This window comes from Paroedura picta, chromosome 4, assembly GCF_049243985.1.
Source record: "Paroedura picta isolate Pp20150507F chromosome 4, Ppicta_v3.0, whole genome shotgun sequence".
Taxonomy (NCBI): Eukaryota; Metazoa; Chordata; class Lepidosauria; order Squamata; family Gekkonidae; genus Paroedura; species Paroedura picta.
In genome coordinates this window covers 69,771,489-69,798,023 of record NC_135372.1, presented here as the reverse complement: position 1 = coordinate 69,798,023, position 26,535 = coordinate 69,771,489, and the positions used below count along the sequence as shown (strand labels likewise).

General features: G+C 42.1%; 1 protein-coding gene across 1 annotated transcript in view; it reads left to right on the top strand.

The window, feature by feature from the left end:
- Positions 1 to 26,535, top strand: part of TNNI3K (TNNI3 interacting kinase) — a 278,050-nt gene that overhangs the window by 87,684 nt on the left and 163,831 nt on the right. Inside the window, exons 14-17 of the mRNA XM_077333331.1 lie at positions 2,298 to 2,390; positions 2,476 to 2,533; positions 3,529 to 3,723; positions 4,733 to 4,837. Of these exons, the coding sequence (XP_077189446.1) occupies positions 2,298 to 2,390; positions 2,476 to 2,533; positions 3,529 to 3,723; positions 4,733 to 4,837 (451 nt within the window). The remainder of the gene's footprint in view (positions 1 to 2,297; positions 2,391 to 2,475; positions 2,534 to 3,528; positions 3,724 to 4,732; positions 4,838 to 26,535) is intronic.

Here is a 26,535-nt window from a genome sequence, read left to right as displayed (position 1 = left end):
CCAGTTCCCATAGTGCTTTTGCAGGACAGGCAGCCCTCTCATCGTCCTGAGTTCTAGCTTAGTATCGATAACAGATGGAGTTCCAAGTGAGGGGACTGACAATTTTGCATGAAGGTATCAAAGTTATTAGTATCTTTCACCCAATGATTCGAGACCAGTCTTAGAATTTAGTATCTTGAATATTGGGCACATTAAGCAATTTTCCTTGTTGGGTCTTTTATTTTAAATGTTGGAATTTATTTGTTGTGAGTTGCTTGTGAATTGTCACGCAGCCCAGTTCTTTGTGTGCTGTACACAACATAAATCCCATTGGCTTATTCTCCAAGTAAGTCTGCATAGGACTTTGGATATGCAGATTAATTCTGTTCATCTTTTCTTGAAAGTTAAGTCCCACTGAATTCAATGGAGCTTACTCCCAAAGATCTGTGTGTAAGGCTGCAGCTTTTGCTTTTGAATTCAGTAGCCTGTAACCAATCACAGAGTTTCATTGATGGACTTGCACATCCAGTTATAGAAGATGGGATGACAATATCCACCATTGCCCCTGTCACCTTCAGAGCCCTCCACTTATAATGCTGCTTATAATGCTCCTGAAAGCCTTCTGAATCCCAGGAACATAATTAGAGGGGGGCAGGGCTTAGTAGAATGCAGCCAAAGTTGGAACCTGGAAAGTTCTGCTCTGTCAAGTCTGAAGATGATTGAATACATACTGGTGGGACTTGAAACTGTGGGTTTTTTGCTCATTGTTTTATACCTATTTCTGTTGATAACTTTTGTGATCTTAAATTAATATAATTCCTGCTACAGCAGCACAAGTTGGACCAAGGCACGTGGTAGGAAGATTTATTAAGGTCCTAGAGTGATTTCCTTATTAGATATTAACATTGGATCCAGACTAAATTTTCCTAAGGCAGAATTTAACTTATTAGCTTCTCTCCTTCCACTGATCTTCACGTAATGTCATTCATAGGCCTGTTATGCATGGCAGCAGCCACTGCGTGCTGCCGCCGAGCCGTTCCCATGTATGCACAGGTGCAGGACACGCTGGGCTGCCCCGGCGTAGCACGCACATGCAGGCTGAACCCCAGGGCCAGAAGGTAAGCCGGCGTGGCGGGGGGAGGTTTGGATGGCCTGGGAGGAGTGGGGGGGGTCCAGGCTCCCTCCGCAAGCCCAGGTGGAGGCACGGGGTTGCCCCTGCCAGCTCTGGGGCTCCAGGGAGCCCGCAGCGGTGCACGGTGTCCCTACAGGGACACCGTAGGGTTTGGGTGGGCAGGCCGATAGGCCTGGCGCTGGTGATTATGCACAGCACCGGCCCGCCACAGCCCCAGATTACCCAGGAAGCTATGGAAGATCCTGGATTTGCTTAACGCGGGCCTTCCGTAGCCCTGGGCTGGGAGGCGCCTGCACTGGCGAAGGCAGCTAGCGTTATTGGTGATTTTAACCGAAGCGCCGCTGCTGCCAGTGTGGGCTTTATGGCCCGTGCATAATGGGCCATAGGGGCCCCGAAGAATGACATGAGAGAAGTCTGCAGCAGGAAGGAGAGATTTCAAGGAATTGCCAATTTAATCTGGATCCAAACCTAAATATGTTGACAGAAATCAGGAATGGAAATCAGGAAAATAAAGGTAATCATCATGTGATTTAAACCAGCTATATAGCATCCCTTTAAAAAGTTCTGTACTGAAAATAATTGTCCTTCTGAGGCATAACTCAACCGCAAGTTAGTTGTTCTTCTGACACTCCTCTTTGTCAAGCCTTAGCTTGAAGTGCATCCAGAATTTATACGCTAACCATGTAATCTAAAATGATATCCAAATGTTCCATTAAGAAATGGTTTGATAAAGCTGTTACACTGAGGCACGTGGATCAACAAGTTAGTCCGCAAATTCAGTTGTGTATCCAATCCTATTCCAAGTGTCATTGAGTAGGAGATCAGACTGGCAATGAAGAAACAGCTGCACTAAGTCACTGCTACAGAGACAGCTGAAGGAACTAATTCCTTATATAAAGGATTTTCTGCAGCCATTACATGATTCAGATAGAATATGCATATGGAACGGTGTTCTTTGGTGATAAGCTTCTAAAGCCAAAAAGCTCCAAGGCAGTTAAAATGTTGCAAATCTGTGTTTATTATTACAGTTTATTGTTGGGTACAGAGACAAAAATGAACAAAAATGCCAGCCAGCCAATTTGCAGAAGAAAAGCCAGCAGTTAATGTGTAATATTTTTGTTAAATATGGTGCTTTAATATATTTTTTCCCCACTGCATTTTCTAAGCAGACACTTTTCTTTTGCAGAAAAGGCGGATGTCCTCCTCCTTCGTGCTGGATTGCCATCCCATTTCCACCTTCAGCTTTCAGAAATAGAGTTCCATGAAATTATTGGTTCAGGTAAAAGGGAACAGTAAACATATCCATTTTATTAAAATAAGTTTTTACATGTCATGGTGTGCTTATTTTATTTAATTCCTTTCAGGGTCTTTTGGAAAAGTGTACAAAGGACGGTGTAGAAATAAAATAGTAGCAATTAAGCGGTAAGTGTTAGCAGAATTTCTGATTTGTTATTTTATTTAAATATGTTTATTTTATTAGTTAAATTAACAAATATAATGCAACATAAGTATTCATAAACTGAGAGGTAGTTTATGGGCAGCATTTAGTGAAACACCATTTCAACACTGCATCAGGTATTAATTTGCAGCACACTGCCTGGCTGGAATTGACACTAGCCACTGGGATACTTCTTTTATTAACTTAGGCAGATTGTGAGTAGGTGGGCAGGAAGGGATGTGCCAATGTTTGTCTCTTGTGGCCCTTCCTTGCATACCCAGGGAATTGCTAATTGCCACTGTAGGATGGTAGGTAAATTTCCTCCAGCTCAGGCTGGATTCTGGAGATATTTTTGTGGTGGTGGGGATCATTTGGGCATGAAATTGGAGTCACTGTGGGAAGGCAGGTAGCTGTAAGTTCCTATACTGTATGGGGGTTGGACTAGATGAACCAGGAGATCCCTTCCACATCTATGATTCTGCGATTCTATGAATAGATACCAGTGGCCTCAAAAGGCCAAAATGCACTGTCTGGACCCAAGTAGGTACAGAAATCATGGATGCCAGCCAAATATCACTCTCCAGGAAATACCTGGATAATTGAGATTTTAGGGACTGATATACTAATAGTTTTCTCTTCCCATCCAAAAGAGATGAATACCTATAGGACAATAGGCTTTCCAAGGAACTAGTCCTAATCTCATCAGCTCTTCAATCTTTCCTTCCCCTCACATCCATGGAATTCAGTTATTGCAAACACCTTTCCCCACCTTAGCAGTTTCCCATCTAGCAATCAAAGGGTCATCAAGAAACGTCAACATCTTTAGTTGTACTCTGGTAAAGCAATCACAGCTATTGTCTAACTTTCTGAGAACTCATCATAATTGCTCCTAGAATCTTGCCCACACCTGGACAAACCTATTACCTATTTTTAAAATACAGTTCTTAAATGATGATATATTTCTTATGCTTCTTTCCAGCTACCGAGCCAACACTTACTGTTCCAAATCAGATGTTGACATGTTTTGTCGTGAAGTTTCCATCCTGTGCAGACTCAATCACCCCTGTGTCATCCAATTTGTTGGTGCTTGCCTGGATGACCCAAGTCAATTTGCCATAGTCACGCAATACATATCAGGGGGATCCCTATTTTCCCTGCTGCATGAACAGAAAAGGTAAACTAGCTACATCTCGATAGTACCTTAGGGGAAATGATGCAGATTTTCAGAATTGTGTTACATCTGAAAAAGAAAGTCAGTGAGAGAGAGAAAAAAGTCTAAATCTGGCTTTCATTCCTCTGACATATATTACGGCAAGAGATTGTATTTTGCATAGTCATATATGTATAAGAATACTTTTTTACTCAGTGCTATTTAGTGTCATTATATGCCAGTCATTTTCCGAGAACTACAGATAGGATCTTGATGGAGGGTGAAGCAAAATTATGAAAAGCAAGACACAGATGCTCTGTCTTGACATCATTTGAGATCATAGTTTAATTTAGCTGTCCCCAACCTTTTTCTGGTTGAGGACCGCCTCTGGGGTTGAGGGAAAGCTGCTGGCCCAGCCACATACACACCCGTTTTTGCCAGCAGGTGGTGCTAATGTGCATGCGCAGAATAGCCGCGCATGCGTGTTTTTGCCAGCAGGGGGTGCTAACATGCATTCGCGGCAGCTCCGCAGGCATGCCAGAGGCCGTTCCTGCCTCTTCCCCCCACATATGGACACATATGGGGTGAAATAGACTTGGAGTCCTGTCCAGCTTTTGCAGACTGTAGTGGCCATGAATCTGCCACATACCTAATATACCTAGCTCATCAGAAGTTTCCTTTATGACACAATTGATACAACTTGTGATAAGAAGAGAGACATGTTCCCATTGGCAACATGAATTTCCGTCCCGTCCCGTCCCGTCCCGTCCCATTCCCCCCCCCCCCGCCTAGCCAAAGATTTTGCTGTCAATATAAGAGAAACATTGAAGACAATGACAAAGCAAGTTTTAATTAAGAATAGGTTTGTTTTTTATTATTCAGTAAGAGTATTTCTTAATTTAAATTATATGGAAAGAAAAGAAGGAAGCACAATTTGATTTATAGATAATGCATTTGCAAATTGGTTTACATTTTAAGAGCTACATTCACATCTTTCTGATTTGACCAATATTATGAATGTTTGTAATTCCAGGAATCTTGACTTGCAGTCTAAGTTAATCATTGCTGTAGATGTTGCAAAAGGCATGGAGTATCTTCACAATCTTATCCAGCCAATAATACATCGGGACTTAAACAGGTACATTTCTCTTTTGTCTCACCAAGCCTATTGTCATATATAATTCTTAAACTATTTCAGGATTGCCCCACCTTCACAGTGGTAACTTGTGGAAATAAGAACATTGAACTGAAAACACAGAGATTTTCATAATTGGACCCAAAAGCACTAGCGTGGAATTATTTTATTTATTTATTTATTTATTTATTTATTTATTCATTCATTCATTCATTCATTCATTCATTCATTCATTCATTTATTTATTTATTTATATCCCGCCACTCCCACAAGGGCTCATGGCGGCTAACACGATAAAAATCCCAATACATAAAAACTCCCATAAAATCAATACAATTTAAATCAGCTAGCCAATCACTAAAACCATCCATTCTGCAGCGGAAAATCCCCATACTGATCGTATTAAAAACCTCAGGGTAGACAGAGGGGCTGATCTTTCTTTTTAATCCACCCTTAAAGCCTAGATGGCTAGTAGCAAGGGGGGGGTCCGGATCTTCTTCCGCGTGCTGACCTCAACCATAGACCTGGCAAGAAGAGCTCTGTCTTGCAGGCCCTGCGGAACGCCAAAAGGAGCTCATTCCACCAGGTAGGGGCCAGGACCAAAAAGGTCCCGGCCCTGGTCGAGGCCAGTCATGCTTCCCTGGGGCTGGATATGACCAAATTATTTGTTCCCACAGAGCGCAAGGCCCTGTGGGGAACGTAGGACAAGAGGCGGTCCCTCAGGTATGTGGGTCCCAGACCATGTTTGTTTCCATTTGCAAACAAAAGGCAGTCTTATAACCTGGAAATTGCAACTGGTGCAAAATGTGGATGCTAGGGCCTTATGAGGTCATCTTGGAGGATCCATATCCAGATTTAAGGTTTTGGTTCTTACCTTTAAGGCCATCCATAGCCTGGGCCCTGCCTATCTGAGGGACTACTTATATTCTTTTGTTCCCCACAGGGCTCTTCACTCTGTGGATTGGTTGTCCCCAGACCCCAGGATGCATGCCTGGCCATGGCCAGAGCCTTTTTGGTCCTGGCCCCAAACCGGTGGAATGAGCTCCCAGAATAGCTAAGGGCCATGACAGAGCTATATACTGTTTCACAGGGCCTGCAAGACAGAGCTTTTCCACCAGGCATTTGGTTAAGGTCAGGCTAGGAAGGATGCGTCCCTCCTGATATAGGCCCATAGGCCAGGTATCAGCAGTAGATCCCCCCCCCCAGGTGTGGGTGGTGATGGCTGCTATTATAGATTGCGGGAGGTTTTTTGCCATCATTATTGTTTCATGATACTGTCTGTAGTTTATGTGGGTTTCAACTTTGTTGTATACCACCATGATCTGGCTGTGTCCAGGAGTGGTGGTTAACAAATATAAATATAAATAAATAACTGGGGAATTGATTGATCAGATTAAAGACTAGAATGAATCTGTAGAGTTATAAACAGGGGTGGGTTGGCCATTAAGGCCACTGGGAGCAGATGGCCTGAGGGGCAGCCACTGACACAGCTGCACCAGACTCAAGAGAGGGTGAACATAAGATGGAGGCAACAGGAAGGAGGATTTGCCCCAGCAAGGTATGTACCCTACCTGCACACCCATTCCTAGCTTCACCATGATAAGAGACAAAATGTTTCCACCTGGCCTCACATCACCTAGCAAGGCAATAGTCCACCCAACTGCACCCCACCTGATAGCCCCAATTAGCTGTTCCCCCCTCCTTTGTGGGAACAGGTGGACAGGCTAGGAAGCTCTTTTACACAGTCATCCCCCCATTCCTGTGTATAGATGCAATAAAAATTGTAGGAATTACTTATTCCTTACTATCAAAAGTTTCTACTTTAGGGCAAATAAAGGCTTGCATTTTTTAAATAGCTGATGATCTCTACATTAAGTACACCTGCAAAGATCTAGAATCAGGGATCAAATATCTCACTGTTAGGAATGTCTGTTATTTTTTCTGAACCTAGATCTTCTGACATGAAAACCAAAGGGAAGTCTTAGGATGGGTAAGAACCCTAGAGCCACAGCCAAGAGACAAATTCTCCTGAATAACCCATTTTGAATTACTGAGCCTCTCATTGCAGTATGGAAGAGAAGGAAGTGGTAGTGCAGAAATTTCACCAGATCTGTTGCTTATCAGATATCTAGAATGGCAGTGCCAATTGTGGTCTTAGGGAAGTGAGCAGCATGCAGGCAAAGAAAAGATGTCTGGGCTTAGTGCTTTATAAAGTGATAAGTGTATGAACACTAAGAGACATCAATTCCTAAGGACCAGTCATATTTCCTTGTTGTCTTTGGCCAAGTGTGGAAGGACACATGTTTGCCGAACAATTTTATAGCTTCCTGTGAAAATCATCCATCCCATTCTATTCAGACAATTAGGGATAGACATAAACCAGCTGATGAACTAAAGTGAGTCACAAATTTTGGTTGGTTCATGGTCTGCAACACAATGCACATGAACTAAAGAACCATCACAAAGATCCATGAATTTTGATTCAGTTCATGGTGATTTGTGAAGAACAGAAAGCAGGGGTAAAACTTGATGAAAAATAGCTTTTCACTGAGAGCAGAAAGCAGGGTTTAAATGGCTCTGCGCCATTTAAACCAAACAGTTGAGCAGCCATCCCCTCCACTCAACTGTTTGAAAATCCCTGCTTTCTACTTCCTGTGAATAGCCTCAGGGAATAGAAAGCAGGCGTTTAAACTTTAAATGGCTCATGAACTGATACAAACTAGTTCCATTGGTGTATCATTTCCTGGTTCAGTTTGTGGATCAGCCACAAACCATGAATCAAACCTCAAAAATGCCATTTGTGCCCATCCCTAGAGATGACTGTATAAGCTTTGACAATCACTGCATGAGCAGTAGCGGTCCACTGTTTGGCAATAGTCTTCATTCCTTGCCTGAGAGCAAGTTGCTATTTTTCCATGAGTTCCATTGTAATAATTAATACCTAATTTGAAAGTCATCAACTGTCTGTCATGCTTGAGATAATTTGGGAAGTAATTTATTCATCCTGATCTATTAACACAGTAGGTGTGCAGGTAATTTTCATTAGAACATTCTCCAACATGCTTGGGTTTCTTGCTTTAGACTACTAGATAACCTGATAAAAAGTATCCCTTTTAAAGGAGAATTAGATTCTTTTTCTTGTAGTTCATTGTCTCTCTTTCTGAAAGATTTTCTTCAGCAGAAAAAAGTATCTATGCCAGCATCTGTGATTTTTAAAAATGACAGACAGATGAGAGAGAGGCTCAAGTATAATATATATAATGAAAATTATAAAGATTTTGTGTACATTTTCTATTACATTATAATTGTTAGTAATATTCACAATTTTGCTGAAAACAATTTGAGGCATAGTCATTTTATTTTAGTATTTTATGCTGCCTTTTAGCCATTAAAATAACAGTTCACAGATTTTAAAAGCTACACTAGAACCAGCTGGATGACATGCCACTATCAATCAATTCAATTCAAAGCTGACCAGATTAAAAGATAAAATCTTTAGCATAACCCACCTCTAAGGTTGGTGCCATTGTCACAGATTCTGAGAACAGCAGCAGAATATGGATCTCAATAAATCTCAGTTCAATTCCTGCAGGAAGATGTCATTACAAAGTTTTAATGTACAATTTCAACATATTTGCTATCCAAGTCCAGAGGTTCTAAGGCAGTGCTTTCCAACCTTTCTTTGGATGGTAACCCACACATCAGAATTTGCTTTCTACAGTGGCTCACCCAGGGCTGGCTCAAGCATTTTGATGCCCTAGATGAACTATGAATTTGGCATTCGGTTTTCTAGAGCAGTGGTCCCCAACCTGCGGTCCGTGGCCCGGTGCCGGGCCGCGAAGGCCTTGGTGCCAGGCCGCGGCTTCTTCTTCCCTCCCCCGCCGAAGCGAGAAGCTCGCCAGGCCGCGAGCAAATCGACCGTTGAAGCGGCCGATTAGTTTGCAGCCCGGCAAGCTTCTTGTTTTAGTTTGGGGAGGGAAGAGAAGCTTGCCGAGCCGCAAGCTAATCGGCCGCTTTGGCGGCCGATTTGTTTGCGGCCTGGAGGGGCCGGGAGGCGAAGCCGCGGCCGCCGGCATGGTGGCAGCGCAAACGCGCATGCGCGGACTGCCGCGCACGCCTGTTTGCGCCCCTGCCGGGCACAAATGCGCGTGCGCAGCAGTCCGCACAAGCGCATTTGCGCTGGGGCTGCCACGCATGCGCAGGTCCCCGGGCCGCCCTCTCCCCACTCTCCGAAGCAGCGGTCCGTGGCAGCCGAAAGGTTGCGGACCGCTGTTCTAGAGTGACCAACCAGGTTTCTTTTGAGAACCCGCCCTCCCCCCCAAAAAAAAGATCACACAAAGGGTGCAGCTGCCCATGCTTTGAACCCCAGTCTCCTTCTCCTCTCCAAGCTGGGCCAGAAATGGAGTTTGTGGAGGCATGCTGGTGTGGGGACAATGGGTTGAAGAGATATGCAAAGATGGCAGGTAGCACATAGCAGGGAAAAGGTTGGCAGCAAGAGGCTCAGTGCACCATATCTTCCCCAACAAGCAAAGGGCAGTAAAACAATGGAACGGATGGGCTGATGAAGGAGTGGCACCAAGACAAGGCCCATGTATGCATATGCCTATTCCTATCCTTCTCTGGTTTTTCCATGACATGCTGGACAGCTCCAACCTACTCTCTAGCCTCCCTTCCTTTCAGACACTACAGTGAAGTTATTAGTTGCCTTACAACTTTTTTCTCCTTGTTATTGTCACAAAGGAGGGAAGTGGAGAAGAGGAAAGAAAAAGAAAGATGGAAAGGGCAGGAACTACCATTAGGGAGGGATGGCCTGCGACCCACCTTCAGAGGTTTTTCAACCCACTTTTGGGTCCTGACCCACAGCATTGGAAACACTGTTTTAAGTCATTCATCTAGATCTAGCAAAGGCAACCCATATTATTAATCAGCAGCAGCAGCAGCATCATATTTAGATTTTTATCCTACCATTCACTACAATTCGTCCTGTGGCAGGTTACAAGATAAAACCCCACAAAACACATAGCTCCCCATTAAAAACCCATTAAAAGAGTTACATCAAATCAATGTCAGGCGGCAAAACTATAATTCCCTCGCCAAAACCTGTGCGGCTGCTACTCAGTGGACCAGGGGGACTTTCTCCAGCCCAATAAACACCACCAAGATGATCCAGAATGTGATGGCAGTATCTTCCAGGGAGGCCCGTCTGATCTTCCATGTCCTGGCCTCAACCATAAACATGGCGAAGAGCTCTGTCTTGCAGTCCCTGCAGAACACAGAACATTCACTTAGGGTCCTCAGCTCTTCCGGGAGCTTATGGCCCTGCGGGAACTTTCTGCGTTGAGAAACACTAACACTATCACTGCAATGTTGAGGCTACCAGTGTTGCCAGACATTGCAGGGAAGAGGGATGCTTGTGCTGCTCTCTGGAGAACCCATGTGGTCCCTGGAGAGCATCTGAGGCTTTCGATCATGCTTATATGTTTGCTTTTGGTGGTTACACAATTTGTTGTACAAGGCTAAGTCAAAAAGTACTGCTACTAGGATTCCAGTTCAGACATGCATAGTTTTATTCCAAATGAAATGTGTTTAAAGATGTCTCTTCAATATGCGGATGGCTGCAAACAAGTTTTCTCAGTAATACACTTGTCTTAGTTTTGTTAGGGTTCTTATAAAAAGTGAAGACTGCCTTAGTAAGGAAAAAGCCAGAAAAGTTCTACCAAGGAATTTGTTTTCCATCAGAGCAATATACTGGCTAATTTTTCAAGGGTAGTATGGTCTGTACTATGAGAATTATATTGGAAAACTTGACCCTATTCATCCTACAGCCCTGATCTTGCACCTCCAGACTTCCTTTTGTTCCCAAAATTCAACTAACATTTAAAAGGTATGTGACGTGACTCCCTCAAGAATGCCAAAATTGATCTTTTGATATGGTGTAAATCAAAGAGTGCAGAATTCTTTGAGGAAGAGTTAGAAAGATGGAAACAATGCCTTTCAAAGTGTGTAGACCTAGATGGAGGACGTGTAGAGAAACAATAGCATCACATTGACTGATTATGCATGGTGGCGGCCACCTTGGGCTACTACCAGTTTCCTGCAGTGGGGCAGTATGCCCTACCATGTCCAATGTATGCACAGGGGACAAAATCCCCCAGTGCACACAGTCCACTCCCGAGTTGTGCATGCATGTGCACACACAACTCTGGGGCTAGTAGGTTCCACCACACCTCATGGTGGCAGCAACAGGGGTGCGGGGGCACGGAGGTCCCACTGCACAATGATGGAAGAGTGGCATGCTGCTATCCCATCATCATGGAGCATGTGTGTAAAAATGTCCAATTCAACTCTGCAGAACTGCGAAACCAAAGAGGGTGATCCGTGTCCCTGTGGGGACACCATATTTGAGGGGGAAGAGCCCCTGCACAGTCATATCCCGGCCTGGTCTCTGATTGTGGCCATAGCAAAAATGGGAACGCTGAAAAATAATCTCAAATGCAGTAAAGGGCTGGGAGGGGGCCAGGCTGACAGCAATGTAATGCATAAGTGGGGATTCATTCCACTGGCAGTTCGTCCTTTCCGCCCTGTGCATAATCGGTCATTTTGGCATTTTTGTAAAATAAAGTTTTCTAACAGTTTGTAGCCATACATTTTGACTTACCCTCATATATGGGAAGACGTGAGATTATTGCCTAAGTGGCTGTTTAAGTATGCTGCTGTGAACTAAATTGCAATGTAGAGCTATATCTAACTTCACTACTCAAGTTCTTTATTGTTGTTCAAGGACTATTAACTTGTTTGTAGACTCAGAGCCTTATAGTAACAGCTAGCTGCACTGAAAGATTCTAGTCCCAATCATTCCTTTGTCAGGGAAGGGCATTAGATTTATCTTTTCAAGCTCCAGAGATACAGTAGCATCTTGTGTTTCTACACAGGGCTAACATCAGGCTGTAGTTTTACAAGATAAATCAACAAGTTCATTGCATTTAGTTTCCTATGCAGCAGTGGGATCTAACCTACCACGGTGTTTCCCTACCTCATGGGTAGACAGGTAAGAAGAATTAGTTCCTTGAATAAGGCCACTTTAAGTCACATTGTACTGTGTATTTATTTAATATATCATTACCCCATCCTTCATCTAAGGAGATTAGGGTGGCATACATAATCCTTGATTATATTGTCTGAACAAAATGAAATTCAGGTACAATATGAGGACAGTGTAGTTGAGACATAGTGGCTTCCTTGAATCTACCTAGTAAGTTTTGTGTTCTAAAAAGGGTTTCCCACATCCATATCCAATACTGTATTTACTGTACCCTACTAAAAGAGCAATCCTAAGTAGGGATGGGACCAAATCCAGGCACAAACCAAGGGGCTTTTCGCACGCCTTCAAAATCACACAATGGTTGCCAATTGAAAACGCTACTGATTTGCCATTATGCACAACGTCGTTGACAATCTGCCACACACCTGAAACCGATCCGCAAAACGCGCTTCCTTGTAGCGCTTTCAGGGAAATCCCCAAAAGTGGATTCACCCTCCGGAAAGCGCTACACTCCTGCAACCAATCTGCAACACTAGCGGGAAAGTTCTGTGCGTTACCATTGTTGTGGTTTCTACAAAGTCCCTCCCCCTGGCTCTCTCCTCTGATCTTCCGGTGAAGCTATCGCCATTTTTTTTTTCTCCGAGCGAGCGAAGTTCAACCCACCAGCAAGCCTGTTTAGAGGCTTCCCCGGCTTCAGTCCCTCCCCAGAGCTGTTTAGTCACTAAGCACAAACAACAGAGAAGCCCGTTTGCTGATGTATTTTCCCTTTATTTTTCACACTGTTTTCGGCCGAAAATTGGGCCCGTGAGGGGGGGGGATTTTTTTTTCACTTGGGGGGAGCGTGGCAACGATGAAACGACAGCTCAAACACACCTGCCAGCTGATGGGTCTCTCCGTTGCAACGAATCAACACATATTCGTTGCAATGTGTGTGTTTTTTTTTTAAAAAAACCTTTCTTAAAGGGAAAGGGGCTGTTTGGGAGCATGCTAATGGCTGCCCATTGGCTGCTTGATGGCCAGGGGCGGGACGAGCTCGGCAATAGCGCTTCCTTTCTAGCAATTTTTGCTGAGACCGGAAGCTTGTGGGAAACGATAGAAACGCAACTGGATTCCACTACAAAGTCAGGTATGCATAATGACAAATTGCACTATTTTAAATGGCGATTTTTCATTCAGCAAACAATTTGCTACAAGGATCCTGGTGCGGAAAGCCCCCAAATATTTGTACAAAATTGCCCTGGATCATGCCCCCCAAACCAAGGTTTAGGGGAAATGCTTGCCCTGAAACTTTCATGCACTTTGAGGGGTTCATTCTAGCGGTTATTTTAGGCTGATAGCAGAAGGGTGTGAACACCCTGCTGGCAGCCTAAAATGGCTGCCAATTATTTCATTATGTTGATTCACTTCCCCCCTCTTCCAAAGGGAGAAAAGTGAACTGGTGCATTGAAATTGGTGCTGATCCTGAGCAGGTCACCCTGGAAGCTCAGTTTAAACTAAGCTGCAAAGGGAACCAGCCACATTCCAGGCAGCACTGAGCTGTCAGCTTCTGCCACCTAGCACAGTCCCAGGCTGGCCCCCTTGAAGATGGTAATCTAATCCTTCAGAGAGCTGGTCCTTTGCAGTATCTGCTGCTTAGTGGAGTCTGTTGCTCTGCCTGGCTCACATTGGGCCGTACAGTGGACTCTGCCAAACAGCTGTTTCTGCAAATAGCAAACTCTCTTCAGGATCAACTGTTTTTTAAGCTCTACAGGGCCTGGGAACAGAAGCCTCCTAGGAGCCTGGTCTGAGTGGGATAATTCCCCCATGCACACATTCAGACCAGGGAGACAATTTATGCTACTGTAAGCCATTTTAGCATGCCATTTCACTTCTACCTGATTCTAAGTAGGGAGAAGTAAAGTGCACTCACATAAACCAGACCAGTTCATTGAGGGGGGTGGGGGGAGTTGTCTGAGTTCAGGGTTTGGGAACACACTGAGCCCAGATGACTCAAATGCCAAATCCTGAACACAACTGGAATTTTCCAGTTTGTGCCGATCCTTAACCCTATTCAGAAACCCATTTAGGTTTCAAACCTATTTAGGGTTTACTTCCAGTAAAGTGTTGTTATGATTGCGCTAACTCTAATATACACATAGAAAAACAAAGCATCTGTTTACCCCACTGTGACTGAACAAACATATCTTTCAGCAGGTTATGGTCTATATCTCTGCAGTTGTGCAGTGGTTTGGCATAAAACTGGGTGGCTGGTTTAATCAGGTCAAATTTGCCTGACCATAGCTGCATCAGCATGGCCATAACAGAATATGGGAGAACCAGGTTCAGATCCCCAATCTTCCATAACTGCTTCCCTTTGGGCCATTCACATCCTCAGTATACTTTACCTCGCAATATTATTATGAGAATACAATGGAGAAGGAGATAATGTTTTAGTAAAGAGCATGAGTCCAGTAGTACCTTAGACTAACAACATTTTGGCATGGTATGTGCCTTCATGATCACTGCTTACTTCTTTGGGTACTTTTACTGTGCTTTTTTAACTTCTTCATCCCTTTGGTATGCTGTTAAGTCTTCTGCATTTGGTAAGAAAGATAATGTCTGTTTGTACCTGTTCAAATTTCTTCAAATGTTGATGGATTTCCATTCTGTATAGTTAAATGTGGTGCCTTCCATGGAGATAGATCAAGAGTAGCTGTATATATGTGTGTGTATCTGTATCTCTTCACACTGACCCCATTGCCCTGGTCCAGAAACCAACTGATAGTTGCTTCATCCATCTCCACTCAATTTTCAAAAGGCATAACAAGGAAAATTGAGGAAGAAAAGATAAAGGGAAAAGCATTATCTAACCTAGTGAGATAGAAGAAGAAAGAAATGGAGGCAGGGGATAGAAACACCAGAACTGCACCTGAAACAAGAAAGATTAGAGGATATAAGAGCATGTTTTTATTGCTGGCAGGAAAACAGAAGGGGCGACTTGGTTTGCTGCCCCTCACTGCCTCCTCCGTATTCCATTAAGAGATTCAGATGCTGATGTCTGCTTTATGCTATAGATACACAGTTCATTTGACAGATTTGCCTCCTGAGTTTGTACTGCACTCCTTCAGCATAGCCATCTAAATGCAAAAACATAGGATTTTAGTGTTTTGATGCAGAGATGTGCATTAAAAATATGTGTGCAATATTATCTACCTGCCACATTTGCTGACCTGCTAACAGAAACCTTCTGAAAATCTGAGTCTCAACTTGAAACTTGAGTAATGGCTGGTACAGCTGGAGCAGGATCCATGTCAGGAGACTCCAATCTGCATTTCCAACTACTGCCTTTTGTACTAATTACAGTTCATTAATCAAATGAGGTGGAAAGCCTGTCATTAAGCTTTTGAATAACCATTTCTGAACAATTCTGAGCTATGGATTAGGATCCTTGCACCTGACAGGCAGTGAAAAGTAGAAACTTTGTTAAGAATTGATTGCTCTCTAAAACTCTACCAAATGTTGTTCCTGAAATCTGAAGGGCAGATTTGTATGTCGTTATTGTGGCGCATTTTTCTACCTGTGAAATTCATACATTGTTTTAAAATAGACTATGCAAGTGCAAAGCCCAAAATGCAGCACTAGCTTGTGTTCCCAGTTCCATTGTTCTTATCTAAAAGAGACTCATGATTAAATAGTTGGTGAATAAAGCTTCAATAAACTCTATTAATTGGCAATCACCTACTTCATCCATTAATTTTCAAGGATAATACTGGAATGCATGAACATGTGTATTACTCCGCTGTATTCTTATCTTTTCTGAAAAGCATTATTTAATAATTCTACTAAGTCATTGATGCATAATATTTTCTTTCAACAGAGTTGGCAACTCTTGAGTCTTAGTTCCAGAAAAGTTAAATTGTCTAAGAGATCTCCCCTAAACTGATGTTAAATGTTTTCTCTACAAGATGTAAATTCATTGCCCAGTGATTCTACTAATCTCCAGTCTTCATTAATGAATAAACTTTGGGCTAATATGAGGTAAAACTTGCACACCACTTCATTCTTTGGAGCAGTGGTTCTCAACCTTCCTCATGCCACAACCCTTTAATACAGTTCTTCATGTTGTGGTGACTCCCAACCATACAATTATGCAAGTGTTCTTTCACAGAAATTAAACCAAAACAGACCAATGGAAAGAAGATTTATTGTTCCTGATTGTATATAAATTGTTTTTTTCCTGGGGTTTCTCAGTTCAGTTTGGCCTCTTATCCCTCTGAGTTGTGCCGCCACCTGGAGCACCTGGTGGGAGACTGCGCTGCACTGGAGTTGCTGCTGGAGTACCTGGTGGCCAAGCGTGGGCACCTGCAGGAGGAGTGACAACAGTAGCAGTGCCCCCCCTGGCCAAGCTGCTCCCCCTGGCATGACACCTGTGAAAGGGTCATTTGACCCCCAAAGTTGTACCAACCCAAAGGTTGAGAACCACGGTTTTGGAGAAAGAGAAATGATTTTTTTATTTTATTATCCAGGGTGTATAATTTTTAACACCCTTTTCCTTTTTCTCACCCACCTTTTTTCTTTTCTTTCTTTCTTTCTTTTCTATTTTTCTTTTTCTTTTTTGCTGTCAAGTCACAACTATGGTGACCCTGCAGAGTTTTATGCTACTGGACCAAAACTTTGGTCTCTCCTCTGCAGCCAACGGAAACAGCATCCTGCCCTCCTCCAAGTGACAGCCTTTCAAATACTTAAAGTCAAACTAGGGAATCCCTGCAATAGAAAATGAAAGTGTGTGTGTGTGGGGGGGGATTTTTGCAAGTCAAGTAATACCCACGTAATCACTGACTGAACCCACTGCAGAACCCACTGCCATTGTAGCAATGCCTGCTAACGTGAAGCACAGAAGTACAGTCCAAGCAAGGATTGGCACCAGCTTTTGAGAAAAATGCTTCTTTGTCAGAAGAACATACAATGATTAAAGCACCTTAATAAAAAGACACTGTTTCCATATCATTCTTATTTTAAAGCATAAGAGTTGAGGATGACAGGCCATAGCTTTCTTAGTGACTGAGCTTCATTTATGGGTCTAACGATCTGCAAAAGTTTGTAAGAACTGGCTTGGAGATACAGATAAAAGCTTCAATTGCAGTTCTGCAGTAATGGGAGAGAGTGTCTGCAACTCCTCTTTGTTATATATATATATATATAAAATCCCCTCATAAAATCTTAAAATAGCAGTTGCCTTTCATTAAATCTATACTGTATTAAGGTTAGAAAGATCTTTCACTGACCCCATTTCTTTAGAGAAGAAAAACACGTTTAATAGGCATTGCCTGTCTGTTGCCCTGAAAGATGCAATATCTGGCAGGCTGAAGAACTCCTGGATTTTGTAAAGGACAAGATTGATTACATGCGTCTTCTAATTCTTTTTTCCCCCCTTTCTTTTTTTCCCCTTTCCACTGTTTTCATAGAAAATAATGGGAAAGGATTTTGGCCACCCTGTCTTGAGATGGGGATGGCCTCAAGAGCAGGCAATTTAGTGCTGAATCTGATGAACTCTTTATTAACCTTCTCTGGGTTCTACTGCATCCCCCCCCCCCTTGTACTTCCTGAATGTGAAGCTGAAAGGGCTACTGTTCTCCACATACATTTATCAAAGCTGTAAGTGCTATTGAAGCAACAATGGTTCTGGAGAGTTTTCTTATTTCCTGTGTTCCTATTGGCTAAGGTATACTCTTTTCTGTCTTGGATTGAATGTGTTGTGGCTATTTTATTGTATAATGTAACACAAGTGGAAAATTCAGGCTGACAGGAATCGTAGTATGTGCCTCTGTGTTTCTGAGAGAATTGACAGGGCAGGTTTCCAAATATTGTTTTGTCAAAAGTATGTTCAGGCAGACTGACTATGTTTAAGAGAAGAGAAGGATGTTGGTGTTTCTAGGCCTATTGGAGCCATATCTACTTCAAAACCCATGAAGGATTATAATATAATATTTTTGGTCAATGTATATCCGTCTGCTAGAGATGCACTCACGTACTGTGTCAGCCCTATTGAATGAGATTCAAAAATGGATCAGACAATGTGCTCATCCTGGGGTATTCTGTTCAAAAGAAGAATAATCAGAAATCAATGGAAAATCCACATAAAACATTTTAACCATTTTCTACCATAAAATCCCCACCCTACCTCGGCACAACTAGCCTGCAAGTAAATAATCATTTACAGATACCAGGGGAAAGCAATGGTAGTACAGGTATGGGGCACAGAGTTAGAGGAAAAGGTCCTACCCCATTGGTAGAGGCTTAATGTGTGGAAATGGTAAGGAAGTAAATATCATGTAAATATAAGTTGAAGGACTGCAATCTGGATTTTCAGATAGTTAGGTGGATAGGGAATTGGTTAGAGAACCGCACTCAAAGAGTTGTTGTCAATGGTGTTTCATCAGACTGGAGAGAGGTGAGTAGCGGGGTACCTCAGGGCTCGGTGCTCGGCCCGGTACTTTTTAACATATTTATTAATGATCTAGATGAGGGGGTGGAGGGACTACTCATCAAGTTTGCAGATGACACCAAATTGGGAGGACTGGCAAATATTCCGGAAGATAGAGACAGAGTTCAACGAGATCTGAACACAATGGAAAAATGGGCAAATGAGAACAAGATGCAATTTAATAAAGATAAGTGTAAAGTTCTGCATCTGGGTCAGAAAAATGAAAAGCATGCCTACTGGATGGGGGATACGCTTCTAGGTAGCACTGTGTGTGAACAAGACCTTGGGGTACTTGTGGATTGTAAACTAAACATGAGCAGGCAGTGTGATGCAGCGGTAAAAAAGGCAAATGCCATTTTGGGCTGTATCAACAGAGGCATCACATCAAAATCACAAGATGTCATAGTCCCCTTGTATACGGCACTGGTCAGACCACACCTGGAGTACTGTGTGCAGTTCTGGAGGCCTCACTTCAAGAAGGACGTCGATAAAATTGAAAGGGTACAGAGGAGAGCGACGAAGATGATCTGGGGCCAAGGGACCAAGCCCTATGAAGATAGGTTGAGGGACTGGGGAATGTTCAGCCTGGAGAAAAGGAGGTTGAGAGGGGACATGATAGCCTTCTTTAAGTATTTGAAAGGTTGTCACTTGGAGGAGGGCAGGATGCTGTTTCTGCTGGCTGCAGAGAAGAGGACATGCAGTAATGGGTTTAAACTTCAAGTACAACGATATAGGCTAGATATCAGGAAAAAAAATTCACAGTCAGAGTAGTTCAGCAGTGGAATAGGCTGCCTAAGGAGGTGGTGAGCTCCCCCTCACTGGAAGTCTTCAAGAAAAGGTTGGATACACACTTTTCTTGGATGCTTTAGGATGCTTAGGGCTAATCCTGCGTTGAGCAGGGGGTTGGACTAGATGGCCTGTATGGCCCCTTCCAACTCTATGATTCTATGATTCTATGATCACCTGTTAAATGTCCTATTAAGTCTGTTAAAGTAACAGGACATTTTTCCCCAGGCAGTTTGCAGTCTCCACCATATGAGTTATGTTGCTATCTGGTCTGCTTTTAGCCTTCAGTATTCTGGAGATAAAAGAGCCTCTTGTGGCGCAGAGTGGTAAGGCAGCCGTCTGAAAGCTTTGCCCATGAGGCTGGGAGTTCAATCCCAGCAGCCGGCTCAAGGTTGACTCAGCCTTCCATCCTTCCGAGGTCGGTAAAATGAGTACCCAGCTTGCTGGGGGGTAAACGGTAATGACTGGGGAAGGCACTGGCAAACCACCCCGTATTGAGTCTGCCAAGAAAACGCTGGAGGGCGTCACCCCAAGGGTCAGACATGACTCAGTGCTTGCACAGGGGATACCTTTACCTTTACCTTTACCTATTCTGGAGATAACATTAGGTTATATCCCTTTGATTAACATTTCTATTAGACGAGTGAGTGAGTGAGGAGTGAGTGAGTGAGTGAGTGAGCATGTTGGTTTGTGTGTGCATATGAGTGAGTGAGACTTTGGTTGCTGTTGTTGTCAACCATTCAGTTGTGTCCTCTTTTGGCGATTCCATGGCACAGCTGTTACCATGATCCCTAATCCCACACCACCTCCCTCAGCCATGCATTGTTCTGGCTGATGTCCATTTTGATCATTTCTAACCATCTGTTCTTTGTCTGCCTCGTTTCCTTTTCCCACAGACCAATTGTAGTATAATTGCTTTCTCTATTGAGCTGGATCACATGATATGGCCAAAGTAAGTGAGCTAGAGTTTTGTGATTTTGCCTACCAATGATATATCATACTATGTGCTGTGGTATTTCCTTTTTGTGACTTTTGCTTTCCATGGAACCTGCAAAAACCTTCTCCAACACCAGAATTCAAATGAATCGATTCTTCTCTTGTCTGAGTTTTTCATCATCCAACTTTCACAGCCATAAGTGGCTACTGCAAATATGATAGATCCAACAAAACTACATTCGGTAGTGCAGTGCACTCCCTGAACTGAAAAAATCCGTTTGAATCCCCTGTCATTGAAGATTCTCTGACTGGGTTAAATTCATTTACTGTTTATAACAGCTCCTTTATAAACATTTTTCTGTTTAATTAAGTTAAGTATACATGTTACAACCAACAAACGGCCAATGCAAATAGCACCAGCCCTGTGACATCTATGTTCCACAGTCATGTTTAGTGATGTAGAATGTGGGATGTGATATGACACTGAGATACAAAATTAACTACCCCTACAAGCAACAGCCAATGTGATGGAGAGGTAAGGCAATCTTACTTGTGATGCCATGACCATACATCGTGTGTTTTGCATTACTAAACTTTATGGTAAAAGAGAATATTAGATTCGACCTGTTTTCAGAAGCTGTATCATAAAGTTACAATGTAAGTCTACTCAACCACCCTTTACTCCTGGTCAGTTTAATTTGTCCAATTAGGGGGTACTATCAGGAAGTTCAGTTTAAAGAACTGTATGTGAGGAGTCTCAATGCTTGTTTCCTATAAAGAATACAAAATCAGTTCTGAGCAAGCAAAAACATTCAAAAAGAAGATGAAGACATTCATTTATTACAAGATCTCGGTTCTTCCCTTTCCAGGACTGTCTCCTGATGTAGCCATTTCATCTAGTCATTATGGAATAGTTTTCTGAATTATTAAATATTTTATCAACAAATATGCTTCCTACCATCTTCACTTTCTGTCTCCTTTTTCTTTTGTGTTGTATATATGACATATTTTGAACTGTAAATCACCTTAAGTACAATGGCAGAAAGGTGCTATATAAATAGTCCATAAAAATAAAAGAAACACTGATCCACAAAATTTATATTCATTTTTCCAAGTAAGTGGTGAGAATGTAGGTAGAGAAAAGACTGATATACATTCTACTTCACTTAATCCAAATTAAATAACAGAATTGTGTGAAAGCTTCTTTGAAACAACTACAATAAAAAATAAAGATTATTGAGAGTAGCTCCATTATTGTCAGTTCAGTCCTATGCAGAGCTTCTACAGAACTGTCCATGGTAATGAATAGGCTAAGTTTGGAGTAACTGCAAACAATTGTATTTTAAATAGTTGGAATAGTTAAATTTCATATATTTAGAGGTGCATTCAGGAAAAGTTAATAAATAAATAAAGTCTCATGACATTGCTGTTGTAGTCAACAGATTTAGTCCAAATCCTGCTACTATTCACTTATTTGCTCCAGCAAAAATCAGAGTTCATACTGAAATTTGGCTTGTTATAGATCACTCCCTTTTAAAAGAAGAATGTTGAATTGACTTCCCTGGACCATGATTCCATTCATGTCTATCCAAACAATAAGGAAAGCATGAGTCACAATGTAGATATTTTTTTTCAGAGGCTTTTAAAAATTTCCATCGCTCTGTAATTTACACCAGGCCAGTCTCTCCCTCTGCAAAAATGACAAATAATGCCTCACAATGCAATTGCATTTCACTTGATTTGAGACTGACACACCACCCTGGGCAAATTAAAAATATGTTGCTGTTTGACTTTCATTCCACCCCTGCAAACTCAGCCTTAAATCACTACCAACAATAGAAGTGTTGCAGGGCAAACTGGACACAAGAGATTGTATTTTCATATCATAGACAGTAAATTGAATGTGGACTTCTATCTTTCAAAAAAGCCAATGAAATGAATTCTCCAAAGCTCAGCCATAAATACCTTTGTTTCTAAACAATTGTTGAAGCACACAAAATATAATTAGTATGGTAGACTGAAGAAGTGGCAAAGGCTGCCATGCTCTAGTGACCACCATGTTAATCAACAGGATCTTTGTTGCCACAAGAAAGTACTTTCTGGAGTCTGTTTTCTATGTCTCCTTGGTGAAGATATGATCCTGGGTTTGGCATTTCCAGTGCCACTCTAAATCAGGTACACTTGGGACATACTCAGTTGATCCAAAAGATACCTATGGGGAAATTCTTCAGTGGCAATCTTCATTCCAAAGATAATTTGTAAATTGGTCTTAGCAGTATATAAATATGGGGCATGGAAGGGAGTGTTAAACAATGGCAAATTTCCTGGTACAGTAAACAGAACCTCATACTGCTGCCTATGTCTATTACTCTAAAAAGAAGGCTTGAGCTTCTGTCCTTTTAATGCTATGTTTATGAAGGCAGAAGAGAATATTTAAGAACAATGGAATGCATGCCTCAGTCAGTGTAGCTTCAGGCATTTACCATAGGACAACCTGTAACTCAAGAGGTCTGTAAAGAAAAGCAAATGTGCAGTGGTTTGATGGAGACAGAGCATAACTGATTCACTCATGAGAAGCTTCCATGTAGCTTTTGCCATTAATTCTACTATTGAGTTAGGGCTATCAGGCTGTAAGTGCAAGGGAATGGGGACAGGGAGTGACTAATGTCACTTACAAGTTTTTCCAAGAAGTGATGTCACACCATCACCAATAGCAAATTAAAAAAAATTATCCCACTGGCCATTGGATTGCCAGTAGCATTTGCTAGCCCTATACTAAGCACTTCCACAAAACCCTAGAGCTTTGAAGCACTCTTCAGGATGTTCCTTTTGTGTTATTAATTAATTAATTTGTTTATTTATTAGGATTCTATACTGCCCCTTCCCTAGATTCAGGGCAGTTTACAACCTAAAATTTAAAGAAAGTTAATAAAACATAAATAAAATAGATTTTAAAAGTAAGTAACTCCCTTCCCCTCCTCCTCCCCTGCCTCCATTCACCATTTAGGGTTATTTATTTGTTAGTGGAGAGTATCTAGTTGGGGGAGACTGTAAAGGGGAAGGGAAAAAAAGAGAGAAAGGAGAGACAAAAGAAAGGGGGGTATCCAGTCATGGCCACTGTTTTGTCTGTGGACATTTAGAAACTTTAAGCTCAGAGCAAGGACTGGAATTCTGAACTCTTGTAGGGATTCACCAGGTCTCAGTGAGCAACCAATCAGCAAGCATGAGCCCCTGTTACGGGCCAATCACCTATCTTGGAGGGAATTTTCAAGCATGTATATAATTTTCCCAGTTCTGATTGTGTTCAGTTTTCCTGATTCCAGTAAAGTTGTTGGTTGGTGGAACTGAAAGTCAATGTCTTACTGAACCCATGCTTTGTGTGTTAATTGTAGGGAATTTTTTTTCTTCTTTTTTTGCTTTGCCTGGATGATTCAATGCGTACTCATTGCTCCAGGCACTTTGCTAAAAAAGAAAGAAAGAAAGAAACCCCGTTCCTGGGAGAAGGGAGAGGGAGGTGGGAGCAGGTACTTGAAGCAGAGATAGTGCTATGTTGGTTCTGCAAAGTTCCTTGGCATGTTGCTTGCTAGGTGCTCTCCTCCTGCTCGTGCTACATGGCTGGGGGAATCCACTTTATGCAGTTCCCCAGCTATCACTTTAAAATGGAGGATGCAGCTGCTGGTTTGCTGCTGGGTCACTGGATGTTGGTGACATCATGCGAAACACCTAAAATATGGCATCTGCAAAAGGTATTTCACTACATTTGTTGTGTGCAGAATTGCCCTTAAAAATTGCCCCAAATTCCCTCTCAGGCTGCTGAAATCTAAAGTGGACACATTCTGATGCATCATTCTTGATAAGCATCTAGTGGCAGGAATATTTTAACAATATGGGCATAAGAAACATACACCATAGATACAGCACCTGCATGTGGAGAGTCTCAATGGTCAAAAAGAGATCTGTTTTACTTCTTGTTCCACTTACATGCATATATAGGCATGCATACAAGGAAAGGAAATGGATTGGAAGAGAAATGAGATACTTCTGCATACCTCCCATCACCATGCAGCACTTCCCATCCATGCCTTGTAAAAATGTTGTGCTTTTGAGCTTTTTTAAAAACATAATTTTCCTGAGCTGTAAGAAGAAACCATTTCTAGGTTTATTTTCTTTTAGAGGAGAACATAATCTGGTGTTTTGGTCATATATAGAATAGAATAGAATAGAATAGAATAGAATAGAATAGAATAGAATAGAATAGAATAGAATAGAATAGAATAGAATAGAATATATATATATATATAGTGTAAATCTACAAGTCAACTCAATAGGAAGCAAATAGGCAAATAGAGTTATTGTTGGTCTTTTGTGAATTACCGATCAAAATAAAAGATAAAGACTAAGCATATTAAAGTGTGGCAAACATATGTACATTCTTTTTAAGTGGGTAGATTTTCAGACCAAAGCTTTATTTTGCCTATTTCTTGGGAGGATGCTCCCCAAAGTATGTAAAATTTCTTAAATCATTGCTTCTGAAAGCACCCACATGTGACATAATGCAGTCACTTGAGATGAACATGCCGATCCTGAGTTGGAGGATGCTTATGTCACAGTTCTACCTGTTGTAATCAAAAGATTCTTCTGTGAAACATTGAAACTGTAATTGTTGTCAACAGCTTGGAGCTAAATGTTGCTGAGCCCTGATGTTGACTTCATTGAGAGCTTACAGGAACATTTACCCTTCCAAAGCTGTAATTCTTAATGGGAAGGGAAAGGTGAGCTCTTGAGATGTCTCACATTTGACATATCCTGCAACACTAAAAATTTCACTTGTGGCTGGCACTGTTCAGCCTCTGCTTGAAATTATAATCTTGGATTTATTAAGCACCAGCAGAGGAGCATGTAGCTCTTTCTGATTAGTTCCACACTAGCTAGTTAATCTGCTACTTCCATAATTTGTTCCCCCAGTTTCTACAAACTATCCAGATGATGGTGTGGTCAACCTTGACCTTTAGCTATACACATGAGAATGCACACCGAAAATTTAACTTCAGCCCAATGACAGTTCTTAGTCACTATGATTTCTGACTGTGAGATCCAGATTCTCTGAGAATTGAATTATATATATATACACACACACACACACACACACACACACACACACACACACTATTTGCTTGGCATTTATTGTATTATGTATTGTATTATATAGTGGATAATAATTTTTGTTTGTGTATTATTTACTTGACCACTGAAGAAGACTCTCTGGGTCAAAATGTGTTTGGTCATTAATCATAGAATCATAGAATCATAGAATCATAGAATCATAGAGTTGAAAGGGATCTCATGGGTCATCTAGTCCAGCCCCCTGCACTATGCAGGACACTCACATCCCAATCGCTCATCTACTGTAACCTGCCACCCCTTTGCCTTCACAGAATCAGCCCCTCTGTCAGATGGCTATCTAGCCTCCGTTTAAAAATTTCCAAAGATGGAGAGCCCACCACCTCCGGAGAAAGCCTGTTCCACTGAGAAACCGCTCTAACTGTCAGGAACTTCTTCCGGATGTTTAGATGGAATTTCTTTTGAATTAATTTCATTCTGGTCTGTCCCTCTGGGGCAAGAGAGAACAATTCTGCTCCATCCTCCATATGGCACCCTTTAAAATACTTGAAGATGGTTATCAGTTTCCCTCTCAGTCGTCTCCCCTCTAGGCTAAACAGACCAAGCTCCCCCGACCTTTCTTCATACGTCTTGGTCTCCAAACCCCTCACCATCTTCCTTTTACCCTCCTCTGGACATGTTCCAGTTTGTTAACATCCCTCTTCAACTGGGGTGTCCAAAACTGAACACAGTACTCAAAGTGAGGACAAACCAGAGCAAAGCCGTACCATCACCTCCCATGATCTAGACACGATACTCCTTTTAATACAGCCCAAAATCCCATTTCCCTTTTTAGCCACTGAGTCACACTGCTGAATCATGTTCAATGTATGGTCTGTTATGACTCCTAGATCCTTTTCACACGTGCTACTGCCAAGACATGTCTCTCCCATCTTATATTGTTGTATTTGGTTTTTCTACCTAAATGAAGAACTTTACATTTGTCCCTATTGAACTTTATTTTATTCAGTTTAACCCACTTCTTGAGCCTATCAAGATCATCCTGTATTCTGTTGCGGTCTTCAGTTGTGTTTGCTACCCCTCCCAGTTTAGTATTGTCTGCAAATTTAATAAGTATCCCCTCTAATCCCTCATCCAAATCATTTATTAATATGTTGAACAACACAGGCCCCAGGACAGATCCTTGGGGTACTCCACTTGTCACTCTTTTCCAAGAAGATGCTGAACCATTAACAAGTACCCTCTGGGTACGATTTGTCAACCAGTTATTGATCCACTTGACAGAATTAGGATCCATACCACATTTTACCAACGTGTGAACAAGAATATCATGTGGAACCTTATCAAAAGCTT